Source organism: Mycteria americana, chromosome 1, assembly GCF_035582795.1.
Source record: "Mycteria americana isolate JAX WOST 10 ecotype Jacksonville Zoo and Gardens chromosome 1, USCA_MyAme_1.0, whole genome shotgun sequence".
NCBI classification, from domain to species: domain Eukaryota; kingdom Metazoa; phylum Chordata; class Aves; order Ciconiiformes; family Ciconiidae; genus Mycteria; species Mycteria americana.
The window spans coordinates 14,288,280-14,315,400 of record NC_134365.1 but is presented as its reverse complement, the minus strand read 5'-3'; the positions used below and the strand labels follow the sequence as shown (position 1 = coordinate 14,315,400).

Sequence of the window (27,121 nt, the reverse complement as noted above, 5' to 3'; positions counted from 1 at the left end):
TATATTAACTTAGACAGATGAAGCATCTGGTAACAGTTTAGGTAATGCAGCTCTCTTAAAAATGCTACAAGGTGAAAAACTTGTTTTCTAGCCTTTACATCGGATGCTTTTTTTACTTTCTCTATGGTGCTGTGTTCAGGAAGTTTTAGTAGTCTCGTTTTAGTGTAAAGGGTTTTCTGCTATTGTTGTGGTTTAGCCCCAGTCGGCAATTCAGTACCGCACAGCTGCCCTGGTGGGATGGGGGAAGAGAATCAGAAGAGCAAAAGTAAGAAAACGTGGGTTGATATAAGAACAGTTTAATAATTGGAACAAAAAAAAATAGCAACAATAAATTGTAATGAGAAGGAAAAGAAGAAGAGAGTGAGAGAGGAACAAAACCCAGGAAAAAAACAAGTGATACAACCACTCACCACCCGCCAACTGCTGCCCAGCTAGTCTCTGAGCAGCGACCGCTGCCCCCTGGCCAACTCCCCCCAGTTTCTATACTGAGCATGATGTCATATGGTATGGAATAGCCCTTTGGCCAGTTTGGCTGTGCCCCCTCCCAGCTTCTTGTGTCCCTGGCAGAGCCTGGGAAGCTGAAAAGGCCTTGACCAGCAACAATGAAAACATCAGTGTGTTATCAATATTATTCTCATACTAAAATCCAAAACACAGCACTATACCAGCTACTAGGAAGAAAATTAACTCTATCGCAGCCGAAACCAGGACAGCTATCTTTTATGTTCATCGACAAAACTTCCTTCAGGTTCTTTTACAATGATGTTTATATGTATCCCACTTCATTTTGAATTAACACTGCATTGACAACTAAAACTTTACAGGGGCTAATTCAACAGAAGCGCTTATTCCAATGACATTCCAGTTGCAGAGAAAAAGGAGTAAAGGTCTCCAAGGAAAGCAGGCTTGAGGGCTGCTACAGAACAGGAAGCTTTTGTAAAAATGTGTATGATACTGCTCTTGTAGACTTTTTTATAGAGATAAGAACGTTGAATTGCAGTTGCAGATAATCATTGACTCATAATAAAATATTTTGGAAAATATGTATCCTTTCCTTAAAGTGACAATTTTAAAGCAAGATAAAATCCTTTTTATTTTTTTCAGGTGTGGAAAGAAACCTTGCGCGGTTGTGCTTAACTGCACTGCAGTTTGGCTAAATGGACTGGATACACTAAGCATATGAGAATGTAGTTTTAGAATATATTCTGTGCAGGTAAGGTGAAAAAACATAGGCTGGGTAACTTTAATATGCAGCTTTCACTGAAAGTACTAATTTTGTAGGAAGCCAATGATAGTTTGGTACTGTTTTTATTTAACATTTTCTAAGATTTGGCTGCACCCATTTAGTAGGTATCAGATTAATAAAATGGAAATGCCTAATTTCTAATTTCTAAATCTTTAATGCGCCATTCTATAGAGGTATTTATTCAACAGCTGTAAGTATTTAAGGCAACAAAAATTCTTTGACATTGAGAAGAATATTTCGATTGACTTTACTCATCCATTTAAAATGTTCACTGTACATATGAAAGTTTTCATGTTTTAAACTATTCCTCCCCCTTTGTGTACATGTACCAGCTGTACAGTGGTTTCTCAGTACTAATTAAGCTATTGTTTTATCTTGCTCATAAAAGAAATCTGTTATGCTCTCTATATTAAATACATTGCATTCTCTTTTGTAGTAACTGATTTGTGCCTAGTAACATGGTAGTATTCAGTAATTTTTTTGGTTGCTTTTTGTTGGTGTTTTTTTAGCATAGCATTCTTAAGATTAGATACTTTCATCTGGTCAGTCTGTTTTTTAAAAAAAATCACTATTGTGTTAATATTCTCACAACTTGCTCTTTCACTTCTGTATCGGGGTGATGCAATAAAGATGCCAGTTTCTGAGCAAATGGGGTAGAGTCCCTGCAGAGTGTAAAGAAAATTGAATCTTCACTGTATTGGTCCTGAATCATGGTGCCATCTTCATTGTTCACGTTCTTTTTCAAGTTTGCTGCAAACGCCAGGGCTCTAAGCAGAATATCTCTGTTTATACAGGTGTCAAAAAGTAACAGCAATGATGGCACCTAGGATATTCAAGAAATAATCCATACTTAACCACCAGCAGTAAGTACATGTAACTAAAGCTAACTTAAAAAAAAAGGAAAAAAAAATCTGCACCTAAACCATCTAAAACAGAAACCCTATGAAATACCAGAACTCCGTCTGCTGTGAAAGCATGCCAGAAACTTGCACAACATGCACATTTCCTCTTTAGGAAAGACTGGCTTGTGCATCACAGGCTAATCAATGCTTTGTGCTTTCAATCTTCAAAATGCGGCTGCCTGGAAACTTTCCATTTGGTTGAGAGGGTCTGCCTCCCTTCTCAATAATGTTGCTTTTGCCCTCTGCAGTGATCTGAATGTGTTTATGTTAGCACATCTGATAATGAGAAAAGGATACACTTTTAACAGAGAACTGAATATTTAGCTACCCTAATCTTGTTTCAATAATGAAAAGCTAGTAGTACCTAGACTAGCTTTGCTCATGGCAGATAGCTCAAAAATAAAAGCCACTGCATGTTTTAAGATATTTACTTTGGGGAGGGGGAGGAGGATGCAGCACCATTCCAGTCCCTGACTCTTTGTTTTGGTGTGAGGAAAGGATATAACTGAAATAAACCTGTATGCCAAGGCCAGCAATAGCAAACATCAGATAAAGTTCTCCATGAAGACATAAGCAAATGCACAGGGAAAGTTCACTTACAGTGCTTAGAGACAACAGTTTTATGGCTGCATTTGAGTAAAGGGGTGGGGATTTCAGTGGAATTTGGTTGTCTTAGGGTACAGTATGTTAGCTATAGAAACAGCTGTTGAGAAGGATCATTTACAGTACTGGTTGTATTTGATGTTTGTACCTGGTCTTCAATCTATATACCGACCGTATGTCTGGAAATGAGGTTTTGGCTTTGTTTTTGAAACTTATCAGGGTACCTTATATATATTACATACAGAAGTTCATGGTACTACCCCTTTGGTGGAAAGGGAAGGTGAGAACAGGCTTCTGCAAGTTGTCACTGATTATTGGAATGGTACACAGGAAGTATGACCAACTGTCCTCAAGTGCATAGGCCCTTGTGGCTCTCCCTCTGCAAGTACAGTATCTGTATTGCACTACACTCTGGAAGAAAGCTAGCCTGTAAAAGAATGTACACTTCTAGCTACTAATTTTAACCAGGTACTGCCTAGAATTTTACTCTGGAGTTGCATATATACTTCTAATACATAAAAATTCTTTTAATGCATGCACATATCTACACACATACACATGTATAAATGCTAAAAATATAATGAAACAGCAAGAACCTTACTTGAGCTCTGAGAAGATGTCTCGTCATGGCTGGGTTTGCAGATAAGTTCACAAGTACTTTCAGAACTTGAATCTGAAATGAGGAACATATACAAGTTCATTGCAAGCTCCAAAAACATTAAATACAGCAGTAATGGGCATCAATAATGTCAGTGTTGACTTGGAGAGGAAAAGGTAGAATGGGTCAACTAACATCTCAAGTTGCGCACTTCAGTCTTTGGTATAGGAAAAAAATGAGCTTATGGAGTTACTAGCATGTATGTACTAAGTATAGATATTTTAGAAGCAAATTCAGTTTGTCTTAAACATCAAAATAAGGCAAGATCTATACACAACTCGCAGTAGGCAAAGTACTGTATATTTTTAAAATATACAGAGGATGGTTAAGTACTGTATTTAAAATGCGATCAGAAGCATATAGAAATACACCTTTGTACTCTCCTGGACCTTGTGACGCTAATCTTTTAACTAAACACTAGGAAAAGACTACATGTTATTTATTGTACTTAAGTAAAATAGGTCTGCTAATTTAGTGGAATTTTGTGTTTTGGAAAACTAGTTTTGGTCTGATAGAGCAACTGAGTGCATTGATATTGATGGCACTGTGATATCTTTAATAAACACTGAATTTGGTCCTTATTTGAAGCTTTTATCTTCTTTCGATATTACAATAATTCACAAATAAGCACAATTTCCCAGTGCAGTCACTAGGGCTGCAAGAGATTTAAGAAGCAGAAGGGAACAGAGATCCATAACTGAGGTTATCGCTGCTTGGCCTGTTTCCCTAGAGAGATTCATGCACCAGTGAAGCCTTTCACATGCAGATCCGCCTTGCTCTGTGATGCAGCAGCAATGTTTAGCAAGCAGAAGAGAATTCTGGAGTTGCTATAGCAAAGGCGTAGGACAATAGCAGTGCACACAGCACTAGTTTGGTAGAGCTCTAGCCCAACGCTTCCACTATCAAGATTGCCTTCCTCCCCTCTTTCTGAATTTACATTTAGAAACTAATATAGACCCGTATTTTACGGATCTTACGTACTATCTGCTATTATTAATGAATATTTGATTTTCTAAGCACAGTCTAAACCATTTTACAAAAACAGTAAAAAGGAGGCAAATAAAGCAGCTTCGTAAATGGTTTGTAACAATACACTACTCAGTACCTGTGTCCTTTCAGTTCCTTCTGAAAGCAAATGGAGAAAGCATGGAATTGAGTTTATCATCTTATGGTGGTAGTCACTGGTAACAGACATATTTGTCAACAATCTGAGTCCAGCTAGCTGCAGATCAGAGTTCAGGGGAGCTGACTCAACATTCCTACAAACTTGTGTAATATATACCTGGGGAAAAAAGGAAGGAGATAAAAAGAGAAGACATTTTTTGATACAAGCAGATTTTTTAGTCATGAATAGTATCAGCGGCCTAGCCATAGTAGCATAAATACCTCTTGAACACTGCTGGCTGAATACATAACCTGACCAAGGTTCTTGGAAACAAGTACTTTTTTGTTTTGTTTTGAATATATTCAAACATTCTATTGGCATGATAGAAGCAGACGTTACAGAGTTATGCTCACTAACCTTCCTGAAGCATAAATTGCTCTGAAAACCCAAATTGCTTTGACTCCATCTCAGAAGTGGCCCATTTGCTTTAAGGAGTTACTTAAAAAACCACTTACAGCAACCAACGTCTTCTTAAATGTTGAGAACAAGCTAAGGACAAGCCTTGGAATGAAATCCTTTCTTCCAACCATGTGGCCTATTCACTGGAGTACTCCTCAGGAACAGTGATGACAACTGATTTATTAATAATTACTTTTTACCAAATTTTCTTCTGGATTACAGTATACAACAAATCTTGGAGTCCTATCTAAGAAAAAAATTACTTTGCCTTTACCAAAGGAGTCGTTTTCTACCTATATAGATATTTGCTGTTGGCAAGCACTTCTTTAAAAAAAGTTGCTCAGCACTAAATATGCTGCAAACTACCACATACAGTCAAGCTGCCTTTTTATCAAGCTAATGAAAAAACTAGTAAAAATCTTCAAATGTGCATCAGCTCACTGCTTGGACACTTCTTGATCTTTGATTAATCTGATAATATCAAAAGTGGATGCTTTTTTGATGGTTGGTCCTTTCACATCCACACCATCTACTATACTTACCAGCGGGACTTACTATCGTTATTACACACTATTCTTTTAAGATGAAAGTATCACCCTGAAAAACTGGTCTTATATAAACCCAGGGGATCAATGACTGTTTTCTTCTCCCTTGCCTAAAGAGTCATGCTAAAGTTCAGTCTGCAATCCATCCTGTTAAACAATCACTGCTGATGTTCTAGACATGTTTGGAAATCGTCTTGCCTCACATAATTTCACTATAAACTTAGCAGCACAACCTCTGTTTAATAGCATTTGGTGAAAGCTGAACACAAACTGCCTAGTTTCCTGTCTTTTAAAAAAAGTAAGTGCCCTGTGATGCAATGAATTTTTAAGTTATCCTTTTGGCCTTGGGACGTGCAGATCATCCAGATCTGCTGACTCCTATGTCTAACCTCAAAACGTTTTGGCATTGTGGCTTGTATTTAACAAATATGCTGAAAGCCCTGTACTGTCTCCTGTGTCTCAATTACTTTGATTTTTCCCTTTAAGAAACTTACCTGTATCTCTTCCTGATTTTTAATATTCATACTCAAATTATTAAGTGCATTTAGTGCTTTTTCTTTAACTTTGGGAACGCAGTCTGAGAGCATCCCTCCAATAATAGAAAGGCCATCCAAATTTCGGATTATATCCTGCAATATAAACCAGATATTTAATAAGATTATTAAAAAATTAAATTAAATGCCGAAGGCTTTCCTCAAAGTTTCCATTTTAATGCGAATGGAATGTGTGAAGGAAGACTTCCAGAATAGCCTACTCTGTTTAAAGAGACAGTGTTAGCAGATATTGCTTTATTGCTTCCATTGAAATTAAGAATAGTCCTGCTTAGGGCCAAAGTATTATTTGACATTATTTGCCAACAGCACAACACCTTTACTTTTAAAATTTGGCCTGCAAAGCATGCTTAAAGCATTTTAGATTATAAAGAATCAAAGGTACTTATTGCATAATGCGTTTATAGAATAGCTGAGCCACGTCACAGTACCTAAAAGTCCTGACTGAACAGAACAGAATTTCAAGATGCAGCTTTATATTATTATGAGTAGAAGTTCTAAAACTTTGTCTTTCTTTTCCATTACACTTGATTTTTTTTTTAAATCTTTCTCACTTAGACTCTAACCATCAACAAAAAAACCATGTACTGTTTTCAAGAAAATGAAAAATGGGCCAATGGGCCTTGGGATTCAGTTAGATTCTGCTCTGAGAGATTTCTATTAAGAAAACAGTTTTGAGAAGCCAGAATAGACAGCTGTCACAAGTACCATTCAAAAAGGAAAAAAAAAAAAGAAAAAAAAAGGATGGGACCCTGGAGGTTAAACCTTTACAAAGGCATGAAAACCTGCATCCAGCTCCAAGATTTTCTGCATCATATTTCCAATTCATTTGAAGAGACCTGGATAGTTGATAGTTGGCAAGTTGCTAAGATGTAAATGTAGGAGACCAGTACACTGATGACCTTGATTTAATAAACACATCTCTGAACTAAGATCATGAGCGAGGGGCCAAGAGGAAAAAAGGGAAACAAGGAACGCAGAAGAAGGAACAACAAGATAACTATAAGCCAATGAAATGCTGCGTGATAAAAGTTACAGAGCCGATTAGATGGATAGAATAAGCGCGTGCATTGCGCGTGCTTCGCGTGAACCGGTCGGGATAAGTATAAAAAGAGTGCTGTCAGGTAAATAAAGGTCTCCCCCCTACTATCAGCACCAGAGTCTGTGTCTCATTCCCTTCAAATGGTGACCCCGATGCGATTCGGAGAAAGCAACGCTGCAAGTGGCATCCGGAGGGAACCCCAGCTGAACGAATCAAGCCGGCGGCAGGACTGTGGCTTTAATCCCGGGACATCACCTTAAGAAACAGGTGAGCGGCTGGGCAGTGATCATGGGAGCGAATATATCAGCAGAGGAAGAGGCCATAGTTAAGCTATTAATGCAGCTCCTGACAAAAAGAGGGGTGAAATATGACCCCTATAAGATAAAGTTATTATTGAATTTTTTGCAAAAGCAAGGAGCTCCCTCTACAGTATTTGCGGTGTTTGATGCGAAAACGTGGGAACAGGCGGGGGAGAAGATTTGGGAGGCAGCATCCAGGGGGGACACCACCGCTACTGAAGTTATGACCACGTGGTGTTTAGTAACTGAGACCCTGCGATCATGGCAAGCAGAAAAGTAAGTGCAGAATGCAGTCGCTCAGGCGGTACAAGCAGGTGATAGTGAGCCGATCGCGAGCAAGCCACAGGAAAAAGACGTACTTTTCCTTGGGGGGAAGAAGACGGAGGCTTGGGCGAAGCAAGTGGGGAAGTGGTTTTGAAGCTGGCCCCCCCCGAACTCCCCTCCCACAAAGCCGATGTCGCCCTCCACGCATCTGATACATGCATGAGAAGCACAACCCATGCCAATAGCAGAACAGGCTTTCGACTCCCGAGATCGGTGGGAGCAACTCCGTAGAGAGGCACTGAAGGATGGGGAAGCTGCGGGGTTTGTGTTTCTGGTGTGTGTACAAGACAATAGACCGAATGAGTGGACCCCCTTCCAGTGGGACCTAATTAAGGAATTGAGAAAGACTGTCACTGTGTACGGTTTAAATGCGCCATTCACTCAGTCATTGTTAGAGGATGTTATGACAGGACATTTGCTAACTCCGTATGACTCGCGGCAAGTGGCTGCAATGATTGTAATGCCAACCCAGCAATTGCTTTGGGAGCAAAAATGGAAAGAATCCTGCGAGGTGGCAGCCCTGAGTAATCTTGGGTGGCAAGCTGGCGATCCCCTTGCCGGGGCGGGAATTCCCCAGTTGATGGGCACCGATCCTTTGCTGGATCCTCGATTGCAAGCTAGATTAGATCCGAATGTTCTCCGACAGTCCGCGGCATTAGCTTTGCAGGCTATGCTGTGGTTGCCCGAAGTTGGAAAGCCAGAACAATCGTTTACTAGTATACGACAGGGGCTTCAAGAACCATATATGCAATTCATTGATAGACTGAGGGATGCGCTAGATAAACAAATTGAGAATCGTGAGGCAAAGGAAGCCCCAATACTGAAATTAGCAATGGAAAATGCAAATACGGACTGCAAAAAGTTATTGCAAGCAATGCCTGTTAACTCTACGTTAGTACAGATGATCGAAGCGTGCAATCGAGTTGGATCTATTGAACATCACACTGCTGCGTTGGCCGGAGCGCTTGCCGCTGCCCTCAAAATAAGGCAGAGGGTTATTGGAGACAAGCGATGCTATCGGTGCCATACCATAGGGCATCTAGCTGCTGACTGCCCGCAGTGAGGGTCAGCTGTTGGCCGGGGCGCTGGTTCTAATCCTCCTACCTTATGTCCACGATGCAGAAAGCGATGGCACTGGGCCAACCAGTGTTGTTCAAAATACAACGCGGAAGGACAACCTCTGCCAACGCGGCAGGGAAACGGGAGGCGGAGCGCGAGGCGGGGACGCACGATGGCACAAGTTCTGCTGCCCCTCGGGCCGGAAGGGCGGTCCACGCCAGACTTCTGACCAAAGGCAATGATGGCCGGCAGTTTGGCATCGGCTGTTGTGACGACGCCACAGACGTCGTCGCCATGGACACACTCTCCGCCAGGACCCGAGAGAGCGCCGGAGTGGATGTCGCCACGCCCTACGAACAACCAAGTGCAAGAGGCGTTACCTGTTTTAAGGAGCGCGTTGCAAAACCGAGGCCTCTAGATTGCGCCCGAAAAGATCCAAATGGAGGCACCTTGGAAATATCTTGGGTGGAAAATATTACAACAAACCATTCAACCTCAGAATGTGGCCATTTCTACAGACATCAAAACATTGAATGACGTACAAAAACTATTGGGCAATATAAATTGGATCAGAACACAATGTGGTATAGAAGATGAAACATTAGCACCGTTGTTCAAGTTATTAAAAGGGGACACTGATCTTAATGTTCCACAACAATGGACCACAGCAGCGAAAGATGCACTGAGAACAGTGAATGAAAGACTCTCCCTGCAGCAATGTCACCGACGAGTTGAAAATCTACCCGTGCAGTTATACATTTGTAATCAAGAACAACAACCTTTAGCAATTATTGGACAATGGGAGACCCAGGAAAGAGACCCCCTTATACTGTTAGAATGGGTGTTTTTGCCGTATCAACCTACAAAGACTCTTGTTACTCGCATTGAGCTGTTTGCTGCCCTAATCAAAAGAGGCAGAGAACGAATTGTCGAAATGACTGGGGAAGAACCTGGACTTATTATTCTTCTGGTTGTAAAAAATTACTTAAATTGGTGTTTGCAAAATAGCCTGGAACTTCAAATGGCTTTAGCAGGGTTTGATGGGCAAATAGATACTCATCACCCCCCTCATAAAATGTTTACCTTTTATAATAATGTAAAAATCGAAAATAAGCCACTATATCAGTGGCAACCTGTTACGGGCACCACAGTATTTACTGATGGGTCAGGGAAGACAGGAAAAGCGGTAATTACATGGAAAGAAAAAGGTCAATGGCAACATCAAATAGAACGAATTGAGGGTTCACCTCAGTTAGCTGAGTTGCACGCCATTACTATGGCTTTTCGAAAATGGTCTTTAACTCCTTTAAATATTGTATCAGACTCGCAGTATGCTGTTGAGGTAGTCCAGCGCATTGAAAGAGCGCAGTTGAAACATGTACCAAAAGAAGCTCTGTTTCTAAAAGTTAAGGAATTATTATTTTTAATAGAGCAGAGAAGACATCCCTATTCTGTGATTCACATTAGAAGCCACACAAACTTACCAGGGTTTTTGACAGAAGGAAATGCACAAGCTGACTACCTAACAAATATGGCATTACACACTCCTGTACCGCACACACTAACCCAAGCTCAGTTGTCACACCAATTTTTCCACCAATCTGCCAAAGTTTTAGCAAAGCAATTCGCGATATCTGTGGGGGATGCTAAACTCATAGTTCAAACGTGCCCAGACTGTCAACAACAACCATCTGGACCACCTTTTATGACAAACGCTAGAGGTTTATTTTCCCTTCAACTCTGGCAAACCGATGTGACACATATACCTGAGTTTGGTCGACATAAATATGTTCACGTGTCCATCGATACCTACTCCCATGCGGTATGGGCTACCGCAATGACGGGCGAAAACAGTCGACATGTCCAAGGCCACTTCTGTGCTGCTTTTGCAGCACTTGGTATTCCGAGGGAGATAAAGACAGACAATGGCCCTGCAAACGTTAGTCACACGGCATGTAGGTTTTTCCACACACGGGGCATCAGCCATAAGACAGGCATACCGCATTCCCCCCACAGGACAAGCTATTATAGAGCGCACGCACCGCACCTTGAAAACTCTTTTACAAAAACAAAAAAAGGGGAAAGCTCAGGAATCGCCGCAAAACAGGTTGGGGAAGGCTCTGTATGTAATGAACCATCTATTGTTACCTTTTCAACATGAAGATATTCCACCTATAGTTAAGCATTATAAGGCAATGGAATCAGGATTAACACCAATATCGCGGGAAAAAGCAATGGTGATGATGAAAAATCTAAATACAGGGTGCTGGGAGGGACCGTATCAACTAATAACCTGGGTTCAAGGATATGCTTGTGTCTCCACAGGTCAAGGGCCCCGATGGGTACCAGCACGGGGAGTTCGACCTTGGTTAGAAGCATCATCCTCCTCAGCATCATCATCGGACTCAGCGAGCCATGGGTCTCCGTCCAACCCCGAAACAACATATGGGTAACGCTCGCCAACATGACAGGGCAGGAGCACATGGGCCTATCCATGGCGAGTGCTGGAAACCCCTTTACCACTTGTTTAGTTGGCATCCCATTACGTAGTCTAGAATACGAAGGATTGGTTAACCGTATCGCTCCAAGTGTCAGTATTTTTTTACAGATAAAGAATGGAACCAGAGCAACGGACCAATGGGATGGGTGGATGTCGCATGGACTGCAGACTGACTTAGAACCGCAAGAATTAAACATCTTGGGGTGTGTCACTGCCACTGCATGCTTGCAGTTCAATTATACAGGAACAAGTAAAACCTTAAAGAAGGATGTTACAGCAAGCTTAGCTGTTTATCAGAATGGGTCAATGTGGTGCAATTATACTTCACCGAACATGTCCAAATCCACCAAGGTTCCGTTCTTGCTGCCTGCAGGAATTTTTTAATTTGTGGTGATAGAGCATGGCAAGGTATCCCTTCTCATATATCTGGAGGGCCTTGTACCCTAGGACGCCTTACCTTGCTAACACCAAATACATCCATGATATTCAATATATCCCATATCTTAAGAAAAAAACAGAAACGTGAGATTCACAAATATCAAGATGGGTGTAATGACAAACTTGATTTTTGGCAGGCTGGCAAAACCATATCGACTTCTTTTTTAGCACCTGGTGTTGCCGCAGCACAAGCATTAACCACTTTAAATAAGTTAGGCTGTTGGCTTGCAAAACAAAATAATGCTACATCTGCAGCTCTTAGTGCACTTTTAACAGATGTAGATTCTATAAGACATGCCACTTTACAGAATAGAGCCGCTATCAATTTTCTGCTTTTAGTCCAAGGCCACGGGTGTGAAGAGTTTGAAGGCATGTGTTGTATGAATCTGTCTGATCACTCTCAAACTATCTATCAGCAAATTAAGTCTCTACAAAAGCTCACAGGCAAGCTAAAGACTAGTTCAATTGGGTTTGAGTCATGGTTGACTAGCTTAGGTATAGAAGGTTGGCTGAAAGAATTAATCAAAGTAGCTATCATCATATTGATCATAATCTTTGCTTTGTTAATTATTTTGCCATGCTTGTTGCAATGCTTGCAAAAAATGATAAGTAAATCGATGCAATCAGTCTGGCTCATAGAAACAAAAAAAGGGGGAAATGTAGGAGACCACTACACTGATGACCTTGATTTAATAAACACATCTCTGAACTAAGATCATGAGCGAGGGGCCAAGAGGAAAAAAGGGAAACAAGGAACGCAGAAGAAGGAACAAAAGAATGCAGAAGAAGGAACAACAAGATAACTATAAGCCAATGAAATGCTGCGTGATAAAAGTTACAGAGCCGATTAGATGGATAGAATAAGCGCGTGCATTGCGCGTGCTTCGCGTGAACCGGTTGGGATAAGTATAAAAAGAGTGCTGTCAGGTAAATAAAGGTCTCCCCCCTACTATCAGCACCAGAGTCCGTGTCTCATTCCCTTCATGTAAATGGCATACAACTTTATAAAGATAAAAAATTAGTTTAAATTATCTCAGTAAATTTCAGATCTGATCCTGAATGTATTTAACCCTTCTCCAATTCAACCTTTTCATTAACATTACATAACTGCAAGCAACACAAGATATAAAGGTATTTACAGCACTTTGAAAATATAGAACTCTGTACAGACTTTAAATTGTATAAACATTAAGCTTAGATAAATTTTGTGAAGCTGGTAAATTATATTATCTGGGCTAGCAGAAATTAAGACATAGACATAAAATCCAAGACATGGATTTTAGAACACAAGCTATTGTAGCTCTCGGTCCTGTGTCACTCTTCAGCAAAACAGCACCTCTCATCTTCCATACTGACTGGTACTGAAACACTGTTGTTTTCTACGGAACAATACTTACTTGATTTACAGAGAAGGCAGCACTGTTGCCGAGAGTAATTAAAGCTTGCTCTTGAATTAATGGATCATCTGTGGCCTGGAGCAAATGAATAAGTTTCTGTAGAGCATCCGCATCCATGGTATGGGTTGACACTGGAGGACTGTTGTCTGTCGGTGTTTAAAAATGAAATACTTGATACCAAGTTTGAGACATTTCACTTAGTTACCACTTAATGTTTTTTACAAAGCTGAGGTTTAGCTCTCAGTTGTAGGACGCATTGTTCTAGGTTTGATTGTACCCAACCATCATATCATGGCAAAAAGACTGTTTTACAATGGTCAGACTTCCGTGCTTTTTTCTGAGTCCTCCGACTACCTCTTTTTAAAGTAGAAAATAAAAGGAATACAAAAAGAGCTTGGGGTGTGTTACTATTTGGTTAACCAACAGCAAACCTCCCCTTCAAAATTATTAGGAATATTCACCAAACATGATCATTTTTTTTCCTTGTGTTGCCTGAAATGAAATGTGGAAATCTGTCTAGCCACTGTAAGAAAAGAAAACAAAACTTCCGACTTGCAGACTACTGCTTCCAGAAATCATGATGATGACATTTTGCTAGTACCCTGAGGTCCTTTAACAAAGTAACAGCCACAATGTTAAGAACTGTGTCACTCGGTGAAGAGAGGAAGGCTGTTTCTGAGTCAGAATGATGTTATGGAGTACCTGGCTTTCATAAAAGGGTGACACAAATGCTATCAAAGGCCATTTTCAGCCAGGCTGGAGGCAGAACTATTTAGCTAGCTGAACAGCCTTAAGTCCTGATCTATGACTACTGGACTAGTCATAGACGACTCAAGATGACTTTTGAGAAGCTAACCAGTCCTTTATAATTCCACATATTTGCTGCCACCATCTCACCAGGCAAATGCCACAGAATTCTTTGGGGGAAAAAAAAAAAGAGGTCAAAGTTAATTATGATAATCCAAGAGCTAGCTTGAAAAACAAAATTACTTTTAATTTTCATCTCACCCTCACCCTCATCTAAACACTTTGTTTAGCTTTGAATTACACGGGAACATAAATAACTGTAATAAAAGAATCAGCCCACTATGTAAACACACTGCTCGGACGTACGCTTTAGGGGACTTTAAAAGAAGAAATCAGGCTTTTTTAAAAATAAAACATGCTCGAGAGTCCTTTAAAAACGTCGCATGGCTGTTAGCGGGCCGATAAGCAGCACAGTGGTACCCCCTCACTCCGGGAGCAGCGTGTCTCCGAGGCCACGGGCGGGCAGCGGCCCGGAGCCGCGCTCCAGAGGCGCGGGCAGCTGCCCGACGGGGGCTGGAACCCGCCGGGCCCCGCCACAGCCGCGCGGGGCCTCCCCCGTGTTCACCGGCGCAGCGGAGGCCCGGCCGCGGCCGCTCGGCCTGGGGCCACGCAGCGGCGCCCCCGCCCGCCCTGCGCCTCACCTGGCGGCGGGTCCCGGGCGGCCCCGGCCGCAGCCCGCTGCCCCCGCCGGCCGCCCGCCGCCAGCCGCCAGAGGCAGTAGCAGGCGCCCGCCCCGAGCACGATCGCCGCCGCTCTCACCGCCGCCCGCCGCGGCTCCCCCATTGCCCGCGGCCGCGCCGACCGCCCGCGGAAGCCACCGCCCCATCCGGCGCGGCTCAGCCCCGGCCCCCTTCCCTGCTGCAGCCGGGCCCTGGGCCCGCCGCGCTGCCCTGCCCTGCCGTGCCCTGCCGAGGGACTTGAGGGGTGCCGAGCCCGGCAGTGCCGTGTGTGGCGCGAGGGGGTCCTCAGCCTGCCGGGGTGCAGCGAAGCGCAAATCCCCGCAGCGACGGGGCGATGCAGCTTTGGTTTAAAGGAACAAATAACCCGCGGCCCCAAGCCAGCGTGACCACCCGCACCAGGTACCGAAACAGGCTGCCCCTTTGGGAAGGCTGCTGCAGCCGGGTACCTGGGCGGAAAATCAAAACGCACCTTTTTACAGCTACTAAGCTATTTATAAAGACATTAACTAGACCACACGCAACCCCCCTAAAAATCTATTTCAAGTTTTAACAAAATACAGCGATATATTAAAAATACATACGCTGAAAACACTTGCCTCGGGGCTGTGTATACCTGCTGGTCAAACCCTTACCCTGCTAGTGCTGCCTGTGCTTGTTGGCTTTAAATACTAACGCCAGGCCGTGGTTTCTCTGCTGCCATCTCGGCTGCTGCCCCTCCGGACACCTAACGTCTGCGAGTGTGCTGGGCCTCCGCGGTGCGTGCTGGCAGCACCAGCAAACGCCGGTAGCGCTTAGCTCGGCTGCAAATCAGGCCAGGGTGGAGAGGCAAAGCACTGGCAAGGAAATGCTGGTAGCGCAGGGCTGGAAAGGCTCTCTGCGACCACTCAGAGTAGTAACGGCTCCCCTCTGCCTCTCCGTACATGACAGCCTTCCCACCGCTCCTTGCCCCACTCGATGGGAGCAGGCTGGGGTGGACGCGGGCGCGCAGCTGTCCACGGAGCAGGGACAGGGTGCCTGCCCCAGCCGGCTGCAGGTGCCGCGCAGGGCGCTGGCGGAGGGCGGCAGCGGGGACCGCAGGGCACCTCGGCCCGGCCAGCTCCAGGCCGCGGGCCCGTTGCTACGCGACCGCCGCCGCGGCTGGGCCCAGCGCCGCCATGGCGTCCTTCAGGACGGCGAGCCCCGAGCTCTGAGCTTACTTCAGCCGCCACAACCTCCTCGACGTCTACGAGGTAACGGCGGCTGACCCCGCGAAGGCTGAGGCTGAGGCTGAGGCTGAGGCTGAGGCATCGCCGTCCCCAGCGACAGCGAGCAGCGGGAAACGGCCACCTCCAGACCCCACCACCGGAATCCCAGCCACCGCCTGCCCTCCGACCCGGCCCGCGGCCCCGCTTTCTGCGCAAGCGCGGCCGCGGGCGGGCGGGGAGGGGGGAAGGGACGTCCTGAGTGTGGCGGGGTCGGCCTGCGCCATGGCAGCCCCGGGGGGGGGCACGTCACCCCGCGGGGTGGGGGAGGCAGCCCGCAGCTGTCCCTGGCCCTCCACCACCCGGCCGGTCTTCCTAGCTGGTCGGCAGCCTGGTCCCCAGTAGAGCCGGTGGGACCACAAACTCCGTCGGTAGCATCCGTGGGAGGGAGGCGATCCCCCGCCCCGAAGGTTCCCCCTTACCCCGCAGCAGTGCCCCGGTACCGGTTCGCCGGGTCCCTCAGCGTTGGCCGGGGTACTTCACACCCGTAACGCTGCGCTCTGCCGGTGCCGGGCGTGATTATGTTCTTCCCCCTTTTGTTAATATCTTGCTTCAAACAATTTACGAAAACTTGAAAAATAGAAACAAGATGGAGCAAGGTCATTCTGTTTCTTAATCCGTATTTAAACGATGACTGAAATGAAGGCAAATGTGGTGAACTGCTCTGGCACCTTCCCTAGATTTGCCTAAATTCCTCAGTTTTAATTACAGAAGTACCTCTAGATCTCAGCTGGATACTCCCCTCCTTTTTGAGCGCTGCAGGTACAATCTGTAGTTTTTAATGGCCTGTCAAGGGTAACAATGGTGGTGAACCACATTTCAGATACTGGCACATTAGATATTTACTGGCTCAGGAGTAAATAAACTTCCATGAAAGGTTAGAAAGTAAAACTGTTTGTCACAACGTGAAGGCCTGCGGGGGAAACAGAGTTGGTGGGTTTGCCCTTAGGATTCTTACCTGATTCTCTGTATTTCTTTAGTTTCCTCCCTGTTTGTCACATTCACCTCTGCCTGTTTCAAAATCTGTAGCAGCTGTTTTTCAGTTTGCTCGAAACAAAGAAAGGCACAATGCACAAATACAAGTTTAAGAGACATCCTGATACTTTTAAGCTACCAAAAATAGGCCCCATTTGCAAGCAGCTATTACAGCCAATATTTCCATGGAAACATTAATAGAGAAATCTTGAGCCAATTAGAATAATTACAGAGCAGCACTGCCATGCAGACTGAGTACCTCTCCTGAGAGCCTGTCTCTTGATCATTCTGGTTTTTTAAGCACAGAAAAACAAAAGATGTATCTGCGTGAGGTGTATTTCTTGATTCAGCACTTCAAAAATAGCTCATATTTACATTTTCAAGCAAAAGTTATAAATACCTTTATAGCAACAGTGGCATTAAGTTAATAAACTAAAATTGAAATAATTAAGGTTAAGGTTAAAGGGAGTTTCTTAAAACCACTTAAAAATTAGCCCATGTAAGATCTTTTTAGCATTTTTTTCTTGTTTTTTCTTAGAGGTTGGTGCTTGCTGATATCTAGCCATATTTCTTACTTAATTTTATTACATTTTAATTACATTTCTGTAATTACTGTAAGATGAAGTTACAGTAAAGATAAATGAGATGATACTGGTCCCTGTATTAAAGAACATCAAAGCTAATCTGAGACCTATGAACATGTATACACATATTCTCAAAATTAAGGATACAGAGTTCTAAAATGGCCATTTGCTTAAGTCTTTTTATGATTAGGTTGTGGTTTGGACATGGTCCAAACACAGTTGGAGTCCAAATAATCGTGTCCAAATAATTTGGGATTCCCTGCTGCATCTGAGTCTTTCATTCCTATCTAATTTCTCTCTTTCAGTTCTCATCCAGATTTACTTTTGAACAGTATCCATAAAAAGTCAGGCAAACTGTAATCCTGCAAACACTATGCGTATGACGACCTTCACTCCCGTTAGTAGCTGTATTCTTACAATGTTAAAATTAAATATGGATGCAGAGCTGGCTTAAGATTTTTCTGCCATATGACCCAAATGAATTTTGCCATGAAGGAGAAATGGCTAAAGTGGTAGGAAGAGGCATGCAGTTATGGCTGGAAGAGAGAAGCCTTTGAGACAAGCCAGGCTTTCTGCTCTGGGTTAGCGGAAGGCTGAAGCTCATGGCCAGTCCTGGCCTCAGTATGTGTTTTTTGCACACCCTCCTCTTTTCCTCCTCTTCCCTTCACGGGAATAGCAGCAGCAGACCAGACGTTCTGGGTCTCCAGAAAAGACAAAGTTGACAACTGTTTTGTCACAGTTTTGCATCAGTTTCGTTACCACAGCTAATTGCCTGCTTTGGGCTGCTGCCCACCTTGCTAGGACTCCTCCGGGGGATGGCAGGCTTTTACTGTCTTTGCAAAATGCATCTGGTTTTAGGGAGTAGTCTCTTATTACAGGGAGATATGAATTAATAATATTTAATATTTATAGTACTGCATTGACATTTAAGCAATGTGTTATGGAATAGCTAAAATGTATAAATGGTGATGTAATTTGAATATACAGTGAAGAGCACATCTTCAGCACTGGAAGTATGAGGCTGGGAAATAACACACATTTGTAGCAACAAATCAAGACAACAAAATTCATATCTTTCTTGGTAAATTTTTTTTGTATATTGTTCTCACATACTACTTCTTGTAATAGTCATCATCATAATGCTTAGAAACCTAGGTAATGACTCAGGATGTTATGTTGTGCTAGGTGCTGTACATTCTTCAAAAGATGTTCCCTGCCCAAGTGCCTTATAAGCTGATGGTGAGTCAGCAAGCGGACATAAGAAACACAAATGGGCACAAAAGACACAAAGACACAGTAAGGCCATTACTGGTGAGCAGGGAAAGGCGGTAGTCACAACACATCAAAACTGACCATGGTCAATGGCTTTTATCCAAACTTCACAGAAAAGAGAGGTTTTGTAGAACCTATTTAGTTCATTTTTTTATATTCAACAGGAAAACATACAGTGTCTTGATTTTAGTAGGTGCTTCTGGAAAAGCCCTGCACATTATGAGGGTTTGCAAGAAAACAACAGGAGCTGTTAACAAAACTACATCTGGCATCTACTGATTCTGGATAGCTTATGGGGTTTGGGAGAATCATTAAGTTTAAAGCTTGTTTTATCTCTAATAAATTACTATTGGGTACATGCTCTGTTGATTTTTCCAGGACTAGGAGTAAGAGAAAATGAGAAAATATACCACTGTTAAGATTGTTTTGGTAACAATGAATATGTTGTGTTTAGATTACCTGATTTTTGAGGCATAGAACTTAGATCTTGAAACTTTTTGTTTTGGAAAACTTTATAGACAAAACATGGATGTTTCTTCGTCCTCTTAAGGAATATTTTCTAAGGCACAGCTGATAGTCATCATCCATTCCACTCAGTCATGCTGTCTATTTGGTGTTGGAAATAAATGGAGGTTACTGTTTAGAAAATGTCTGTTAACATCAGCAAAACTATTGCTCTGTGTACTGAGGTAATTTCAATGATGAAAAAATGTTATAGCTGAAGAGTTTGTAAAACTTGTTGGATATCAGTATCAAATAGTTTATTCAGATGATGAATATGCTGATTCTCAATAGCTCTCTTTCACACATGAATAAGGAATAAGAATATATATGTAGGTATTAATGTATTTTTAACAATTGCTAAATGTGCACAGGAAGGAAGGCTAAAAATGGATTCTTCCATTACTGAGCTTTAAACTGAATGCTGCATGATTTTAGGACTTTTCCTTTGTGAACTTTTAAACAACAGAAGAGCTTTTTCAGATTGATGAATAGAAGCAGTTCATATAAAACCTGACCTAAATATTTAATTCTAGCCTGATAACTTAGTTGCACTGTAGTAGTTTTGTTGATTTTTTTTTTTTTTTTAAACACTTGTTTGGTAGTTGGTTAGCTGGGGTTGTGGTGATATGTGACTAATGATCATTTGACGTATGAGTATACTTTTAGTTGTTTAAAGTTATGAATAAATAAGATTTATAGGTTGAGAAAAATTGTAGATGGACTCTTTCAGATTGTTGAGAGTCTTGTAGAAGTCTAATAGAAATAGCCAGACTTGTACAGACTCAGCTTAATTGTTTTCGGTTTTACACCTGGCCCAGGCATCATTGAGGAGTACCTGAATGAGGATTGCAAGACCAGGTCTTACAATTCCTTCCTTATTTAAGTTTTATAAAGGAAGTCTCAACTGTTAAACAGAGGCCTTGCACTCCAGTGTATGGTTGGATAGTTTGGATTTCCTGTGTTGGAGACCTTTCAGAACATCCAAAGGAAAAAAAAAAAAGTTGTTTGTGTTTGTTTGAAAAAGGGGGGGGGAGGTAAACAAAACTTGAAATAATAAAAAATGGCATTCCTATGGCAGACATGGACTGGTATAAACCAGCAGAGGGAGCAGCCGACCAACGTTGGGATTGGCTGTGGGAAATCTGTCCATAGGGAAATTAGTGGTGAAAGCCATTTAACTGCCTGTATATTATTTAAAATGATATTATATGTCATGAATTACAATGACAAGTGATGGATTTATAATATTTTCTTAATATAGTCAACCATCAAGATATACCTTGCAAATTACATTTTGTTAAGGAGATTGAAGAGATGCCAAGGTTGGAATCAGTGTGTTGATTAGTGGTATTCAAGGTGTCTAAACTGAAGACAGTCGCCTTTCGTTGTGTCTGTGCATAAATAAATATTTTTCTTTGCCTTCATGTTGGTCTTAACTTAGAATCATAGAATCATGGAATCATAGAAAGGTTTGGGTTGGAAGGAAGCTTCAAAGATCATCTAGTCCAGCCACCTTGCCATGGGCAGGGACATCTTTCACTAGATCAGGTTGCTCAAAGTCCCATCCAGCCTGACTTTGATCACTTCCAATGATGGGTGATCCACAACTTCTGTTTCACAACCTTCAGAGATCCCTTACAGTTTACATTATTGCCTGATTCTGGTTCTACATAGTATTCTGATTAGCATGTGGAAGGCCTCTCTAGCATGCAAAACTTCCCAGGCTGCTCCCTCTGCCTGCCTGCCCTGCTCTTTGCCTCTACAGACTGAGAGCCTACTGACAGGGTGCCTTTTCTTGCCTCTATGTTGTGCGTGGCTTTTGCTCTATATCCATAGCATGGTTTTGATTTAGAGCCTTCTTCTTTTCCCTTGTCCTCCCACCATGCTTCCTGAAAAGGATTCAAGCAGATGCTCCACATTAATTTAATAATAGCAAGAGGCCATGTCTTGAAAGGAAAGTAGTATTGCATTATTTGAGTTTCTACAGCGAGTAAACCATTATATTCTTGTATTGTCTCGATCCATCAAACATGTACCAGTTGTTTCAGATATTTCCTGGTTTTAAAATTTAGTTTTATATTTATATAGATCAGTTGTATTACAGTAGTAACAAGTCAGAATCAATATGGATGTTAGAAAATGAAGAAAGTATTTCTACCCACTGAGTGCATAGGTGAAAGGCCGTGGTTTGGGAAAATTAAACATAAGTGGATGGTTAGATTGCATAGTCAGAATTTTGGTGATGAGCTTACGGAGGCTAGAGCAGACTCTGAATGGCAAAATTTAGATGTGTACCATCCAACTGCACCATGGAGAGTGGTGGTAGTGAAAAGTGGGCAGAGGTGAAGAAAAACAGTTCTCGAAGTGTCAGGGCTGGAAGAAAATCTAAAAACTCAGATGTTATTTTTCTGATAACTAATAAAAGCTAGTTTCTTTATAACAGAGGGAAATATAAATAAAAGAGTGTGTCCCAGGGCAGCAGCTTTTGCATTAATGTACATTAATGTCTAGTTAAAGATACACAGTCATGTTTTGAAATTTTTACTAGGCACAAAAACTTCTGGTTTATAGTTTCCATTAAATACTCACTTAAATAACTGCACTTTGCCCATATGCTTTTAAAAATCAATATACTTTGGATGTTCTTGCTGTATGTGAGCTCACAATTCAAAAATAAATGATCTATGTCCTTTAGCTGAAGACAGCTAAAGGACAGTTAGAAAAATGGTTCATCTGTTATTGTGCATTATTACTAGAAGATAATGCAAACTAGTGTGATAACACAATCCTGAAAACCAAATCTTTTTTTAAACTGCATTTTGTTTTCAATACCAGTTACAAGATCAATTTCTGGTCATGCTTCCCATCCAACATACTCTTTACTACACAGGATTAATCTTGTTTTAAATTCTGGTTTTCATTAAGTAAATAAAATTATCCAATCTTCTATATATTTTCTTTAATGCACATTAAAAGCAATGAAATTCTTAGTAGGAATTGTTAAAGAAATACCACATATTTTATTACTATCCTAAACCCAGTGCTTTGAAGTCTAGCAATTGAAATATGCTGATACATGGAAGATTACCTTTAAAAATGGAATGAAAGGGAAGGTAAGTGATAAAAAGAAATGCCTCTATTTTACAATATTTTAAAAGGTGCTGGTAAACTTGTGTTTATTTTAACAGTTTCATACCTAGCATCATACCTAGATGCTACTCTGCTGTTAACACAAAGACATTAATTTGCAGTTTCTTTTTGCAGGTGCTGCTTTGTGGTGTAATTGTCATGCGTCCAGAAGATCCATTTACCTTTTTAGAGGAAAAGCTCAGAGAAATAATGGAAAAGGGATTAGATGCTGTCTTCTGGTACATACTAAATGTTTGTGTGTGTGCTGTGTGGTTTATAATATTGAACTTGGACTTTTGAAACATGCGAACAGCACAGCACCTACTGTGTAGACTGCAAGTTAAATGTTAATATTGCTTTTTTTTGCAAATATTAATGGTATATGATATTGCAAATACAGTAAGACAATATCTTCTGAAAACATAGAAAATATTTTTCTTTTGATATCTATGTTTTTTTTGTCTACAGAATATCTAATGACTATGCTCCTCTTTGTTTAGTTACTATATTAAACCCTTACTTTTGTGGTAAGCAAAACCGAGGTAGTGTTACTTGTTATAACTTTGTTGCTGTTCACGGTGTATTTACCTATGTGAACCAGGGGTGTGGCCTTCAAGGACTGAATCATTAATTGTAGTATTTCTCATTTTTTCTCTCCTCTGTGTGTTGTTTCACCCTATTAAGTAAAGTCATCACAGCATGAGATAAAAAAGACTAAGAATTTAGTTCTGCTTACACTGGAATCGTAGACAATATTGTGATTGACTTAAATGGCAGCAGGCTTTGGTCTCTAAAATATGTACAACTTCTGTAGGCTAAAAATGCCATCTGAATTTTTAAAAACATGTTTCACAGCAAGTGCTTTTTCTCTGACTTGTTAATGCTTTTTTCCCACTGTTAGAAAAAAAGCCCTTGATTAATTTATAGTTAGTCTGTACCTGACAAAAGAAAGTGTATGTGTGTATTCTTAGCTTACTGTGCAGAAAACAAGACGCAGAGTTTTGCATTAGTTTTGAATATTGTGAGATCATATGTTCTTACCTTTTTTTGAAGCATGTTCATTACTGTTGGTGCAGCTCCTGTGAAAGTTACTTCCTCTCCTGCTTTAACTTGCACATATAATTAACTGATTTCATGATTCAGGTGTGTTTCAAGAAAAGTTGGGTTTTGTAAATATGCCATCTTTGAGGTTTATAAATTCTGATCTATCGAAGGTTTTGAATATCAGGATAAAAACTTCAGTTGGTGCAGAGGGAAGAGCAACAAGCTATAATGGTACTTGCATTGACATGAATCACTAAGAAGATAGAGTACCCTCTTTTTTTTACTCACTGGACTTCATCCAAGAATGCAGTTTCATTTGTAGGTGTCATAGCTGTGTAATAATCAAACCTGATGTTTTAGGATATCATCAGGATTAAGCTGCAAGAAAACTTTAAATATTGAGAAGAACTTCTGCTGAGATTGTAGTGTAAGGGAAGAAGAAGATAAGAAAAAAGATAAACAAAATTTCATAACAATAAGGATGCCTGGAGGCAAAAACTCTGCTGGAGAGTGAAAGAACTTTGTACAGGAAGGAGATGGAAAGTGTTAGTTCAATATGAATTAAATTCTGTGTTACATGCAGAGTCTATACAATATAATTTTTTAGAGTTAAGGTTAAGTAGGTGTGCTGTCACTGATACAACTTTTTAGTAAGGGACTGGTCTGTTGAGATACTGAGTTCTGTAAAATGCCTCATTGTTGTCAGAAAACTGCAATCTGTTCATCACTGGATTAAAACTGACCCCAAAAGACGCTACTGATCTATTTAGATGGGAGCTAGAAAAGCTTAGAGAATGAGAGTTGGAAAAAAGGGGGAATGGGATATAATGGACAAAGTAATGGTTAATGCTAGGAAAATAGGCATCTTTTGCAATGTGAAGAAGCTGTTATTTCAAAGGGCTAGCCAGGAAGGTACTTACCTCGCTTTTATATTCTGTGCAATTGTCACTTCTGGTTGAAGTTTTGAGTAGGAGGTGGATAATAAATCCTTAATCTTTGGGCCCACTCAAGCAGAGATCTCCGGAGTTGTCTGGACCCCTAACCACCCTGCATGCACTCGTAGACTGACTTACAGACATTGTGGTAGCAGGTCAGATCATTACAGTGGGTGATGCAGGTTTGTGCCCTCATTGTGTCCTTTCCCTGGGGTTCTCCATGGGGTAACACAATGCCTCGTATCACAGGGTGCACCAACAACCTGAACCATAATGATGAGGTTTTATTGTTTACTTTACATTATTTATGATGTCGTTCCTAGTAGTTGAAACCTGACTTGATTTCTCTTTTAATTTTGGCACTCTGGTAATACTTTTTATTTCCATATTTTTCATGGAAGCATAACGCAGCGTAGTCTTTTTTGATTTATTTGGCTCTTGCAGTGTGTCTTCTTTTTTTTTTTTGTGAAAACAAAACAGCTTACCTACCTAGGCATGACATGGCCTATCTGCAACAGCAGGAAACATTGCTCCAACTACTGAAAATTTGAAATGGCTGTTCAGTCAATATTAAGATGAGAAACAAAATAGTATAATCTGATAGGAAATGACCAAGATAGATATTACATGGAATGTATTAAGCACTGATGTACACAGTATTTCAACATAGCTCTAAGAGTAGCAATTAAACATGATAATTTGTTTTCATATTTTCAAACACATTTAAAAAATAGCTGCTATGGGTATTTGTAATGAAAATTATATAGGTCTTAATCTTTTAATAACTTTGTAATACCATAACATGTAAATATAATCTATTAGGTACAGAGAAAAGATGCATTTTCTTTTGGGGATACTAATATGGTTAATATAATTTACTTCTCTTTTAAAGGTATATGTGTCTTGATCTGTCTTTATACCCAAAATTAAAGAGGATTTCAGAAACTTGCCTGAGCACTGTTTTTGGACTTGACGGTGAACAACTGGTAAAAATCATTGAACATTTGCATTAACTCTATGCTGTGAACAGATCTTCTAATGCAGAATACTCATATTCTGTTTTTAAGTTTTCTCATGTTACTCTTCTATAGCTAATGCGAGGAATATGATACTTTGCATTTCTTTCCGTTGATACTGATTTTTATCCAAAAACTGTCATCAGAGGTGAGCATAGCAATCTAGGCATATGGTAGGGAACAAGTAGTTCCTGTTTCATATTTGGTCATAATTTAAAAAAGAGTTCCACATAAATATGAATCTAGTTTCAATAACGTGTGTTTTCTATGGATTATTTAGTTTTACTTAGGCTGATTCCTAAAATTACACTTGAACTGATAAATCTTGGAAAGTGCTATCAAGGCTAACAATTAATAGTTACAGTTAAACACAGTATTGATGTACATAAAGCAATAAGAGGTAAACATTTTCATTTTATTGGTCAAAAAGTCACCTGTAGAGAAGAAAAACTGCTATTTTAAAACATTCAGAGAAGGAGAAAGTTGCTGTATGACCATGCAAGGAAGCAGTCTAAGCAATTTAGTCAGTAAGTTGGCATGCAGTGTGACCAAATTTTTCTCTTAGTTACCTCTGTATAACTACTCAATTTTGTCTTCTCTTAGTACATCTGTACTGTGAGTTTACCACAATTTAATTTCAGCTGTTTCCTCTTTTACCAACCACTCAAATATTATATTAATCAGTCTAAAAGTAGAATGGTTGATTTATATAGGATATGTATAAATATACAAACACGTTGCAGTCAAATCCTCTCATAGATTTTCTTAGGAGTAAGAACAACAAATGGGACAAAAAATAGTATTTTCTGAGGCCCAATTGCTATTTGCACATTCAAAGGACCATATTTTCTTTTACAGGGATATTCTTAGCCCGTAGTCTTAACGCAATTTTGATTTTGTACAAGTTTAAACAGGTTTATTAAAATACCTATGAGTTAGAATCATGTGGTAAATGGTTTACATAGCAATGGGTCATGAAAAGATTTTTGCAAAGAGTAACTAAAGTATTTGTTTAATATGCCTAATTACTGGATACAGCTGATCAATAAAAGAGTGGATATGAGGGATGACAGACTGAATTTCGGTTATTGAGCTTTCCCTCAAGCACACATATTAGTTCTGTTTTGTGTGCTAATTTAGCTTTTCCTTTAACTTCTGTGTGTAAAAACAGAGGTGTAATTTGGTAGCAAAGTACTTCTAACTATACACAGAAAATTATACTTGAACATTTGTCTCTTTAAAATAAATACTTTAATTTGCACCAATCAGCATGGAAAATAAAATATTTCATATTTTTGTCTGATTTTTAAATATTCATAATACAGCACTGTTTTGTGTACTAATGTCATAAATGATTTGTTAGATGACTGCAGAATTATGTGCCAAAGCATGGGACTTTTACAGCAGAAACTTAATGAAGCTGTATTTTGGGTAAGTATATGCATTTTACATATACCTCAGGAACATCTTAGGAAAAATCTTTTACCAAAGCAGTATTTCTGTAGTTCATTTGAGGGAGGAAGAAGTTTTCATTTTAATAGAACAACATGAAGAAAGATTAGAAACTTAACATTTGGCTTTATTTTTCTTCAGCAATGTTATTCTATGTTAAAACTAGTCAGTTACGAGTTTCTGCCTGTTCCAGACCCGAACAAAGTTCTTTGACATTTCTGTACTTTAATCAGCTCTATTTGCCAGGAATATGGTAGTATACCCAGGAATAAAAGGATAATTTGTGTTTGGGTCTGAAAGTAAAAGATCTGAGTTCTCTTCTGCTCTTTCTTCCGTTTCATTTATGCTTGGGAT

At 40.7% G+C, this 27,121-nt stretch overlaps 2 protein-coding genes across 10 annotated transcripts in view; one reads left to right on the top strand and one right to left on the bottom strand.

Moving 5' to 3' along the window:
- The window catches only part of ARMC10 (armadillo repeat containing 10), a 46,958-nt gene extending 30,980 nt beyond the window's left edge, over positions 1 to 15,978 (bottom strand). The window contains exons 1-6 of one of the 9 annotated variants that reach the window (XM_075491433.1): positions 15,812 to 15,978; positions 13,129 to 13,274; positions 6,013 to 6,147; positions 4,515 to 4,691; positions 3,353 to 3,424; positions 641 to 2,069 (exon numbers count right to left, since the gene is read on the bottom strand). In XM_075491433.1, coding sequence (XP_075347548.1) covers positions 1,815 to 2,069; positions 3,353 to 3,424; positions 4,515 to 4,691; positions 6,013 to 6,147; positions 13,129 to 13,245 — 756 coding nt within the window. In that variant the 5' untranslated portion in view covers positions 13,246 to 13,274; positions 15,812 to 15,978 and the 3' untranslated portion in view covers positions 641 to 1,814. Of the gene's footprint in view, positions 1 to 640; positions 2,070 to 3,352; positions 3,425 to 4,514; positions 4,692 to 6,012; positions 6,148 to 13,128; positions 13,275 to 13,589; positions 13,613 to 14,241; positions 14,502 to 14,576; positions 14,775 to 14,844; positions 14,999 to 15,196; positions 15,220 to 15,247; positions 15,407 to 15,811 lie in introns of those variants that run through there. The other 8 variants (XM_075491425.1, XM_075491466.1, XM_075491457.1 and 5 more) reach the window with 8 other exon arrangements.
- Positions 15,536 to 27,121, top strand: part of FBXL13 (F-box and leucine rich repeat protein 13) — a 97,748-nt gene continuing 86,162 nt past the window's right edge. Inside the window, 4 exon segments of the mRNA XM_075491267.1 lie at positions 15,536 to 15,844; positions 22,456 to 22,559; positions 25,192 to 25,285; positions 26,679 to 26,746. Of these exon segments, the coding sequence (XP_075347382.1) occupies positions 15,536 to 15,844; positions 22,456 to 22,559; positions 25,192 to 25,285; positions 26,679 to 26,746 (575 nt within the window).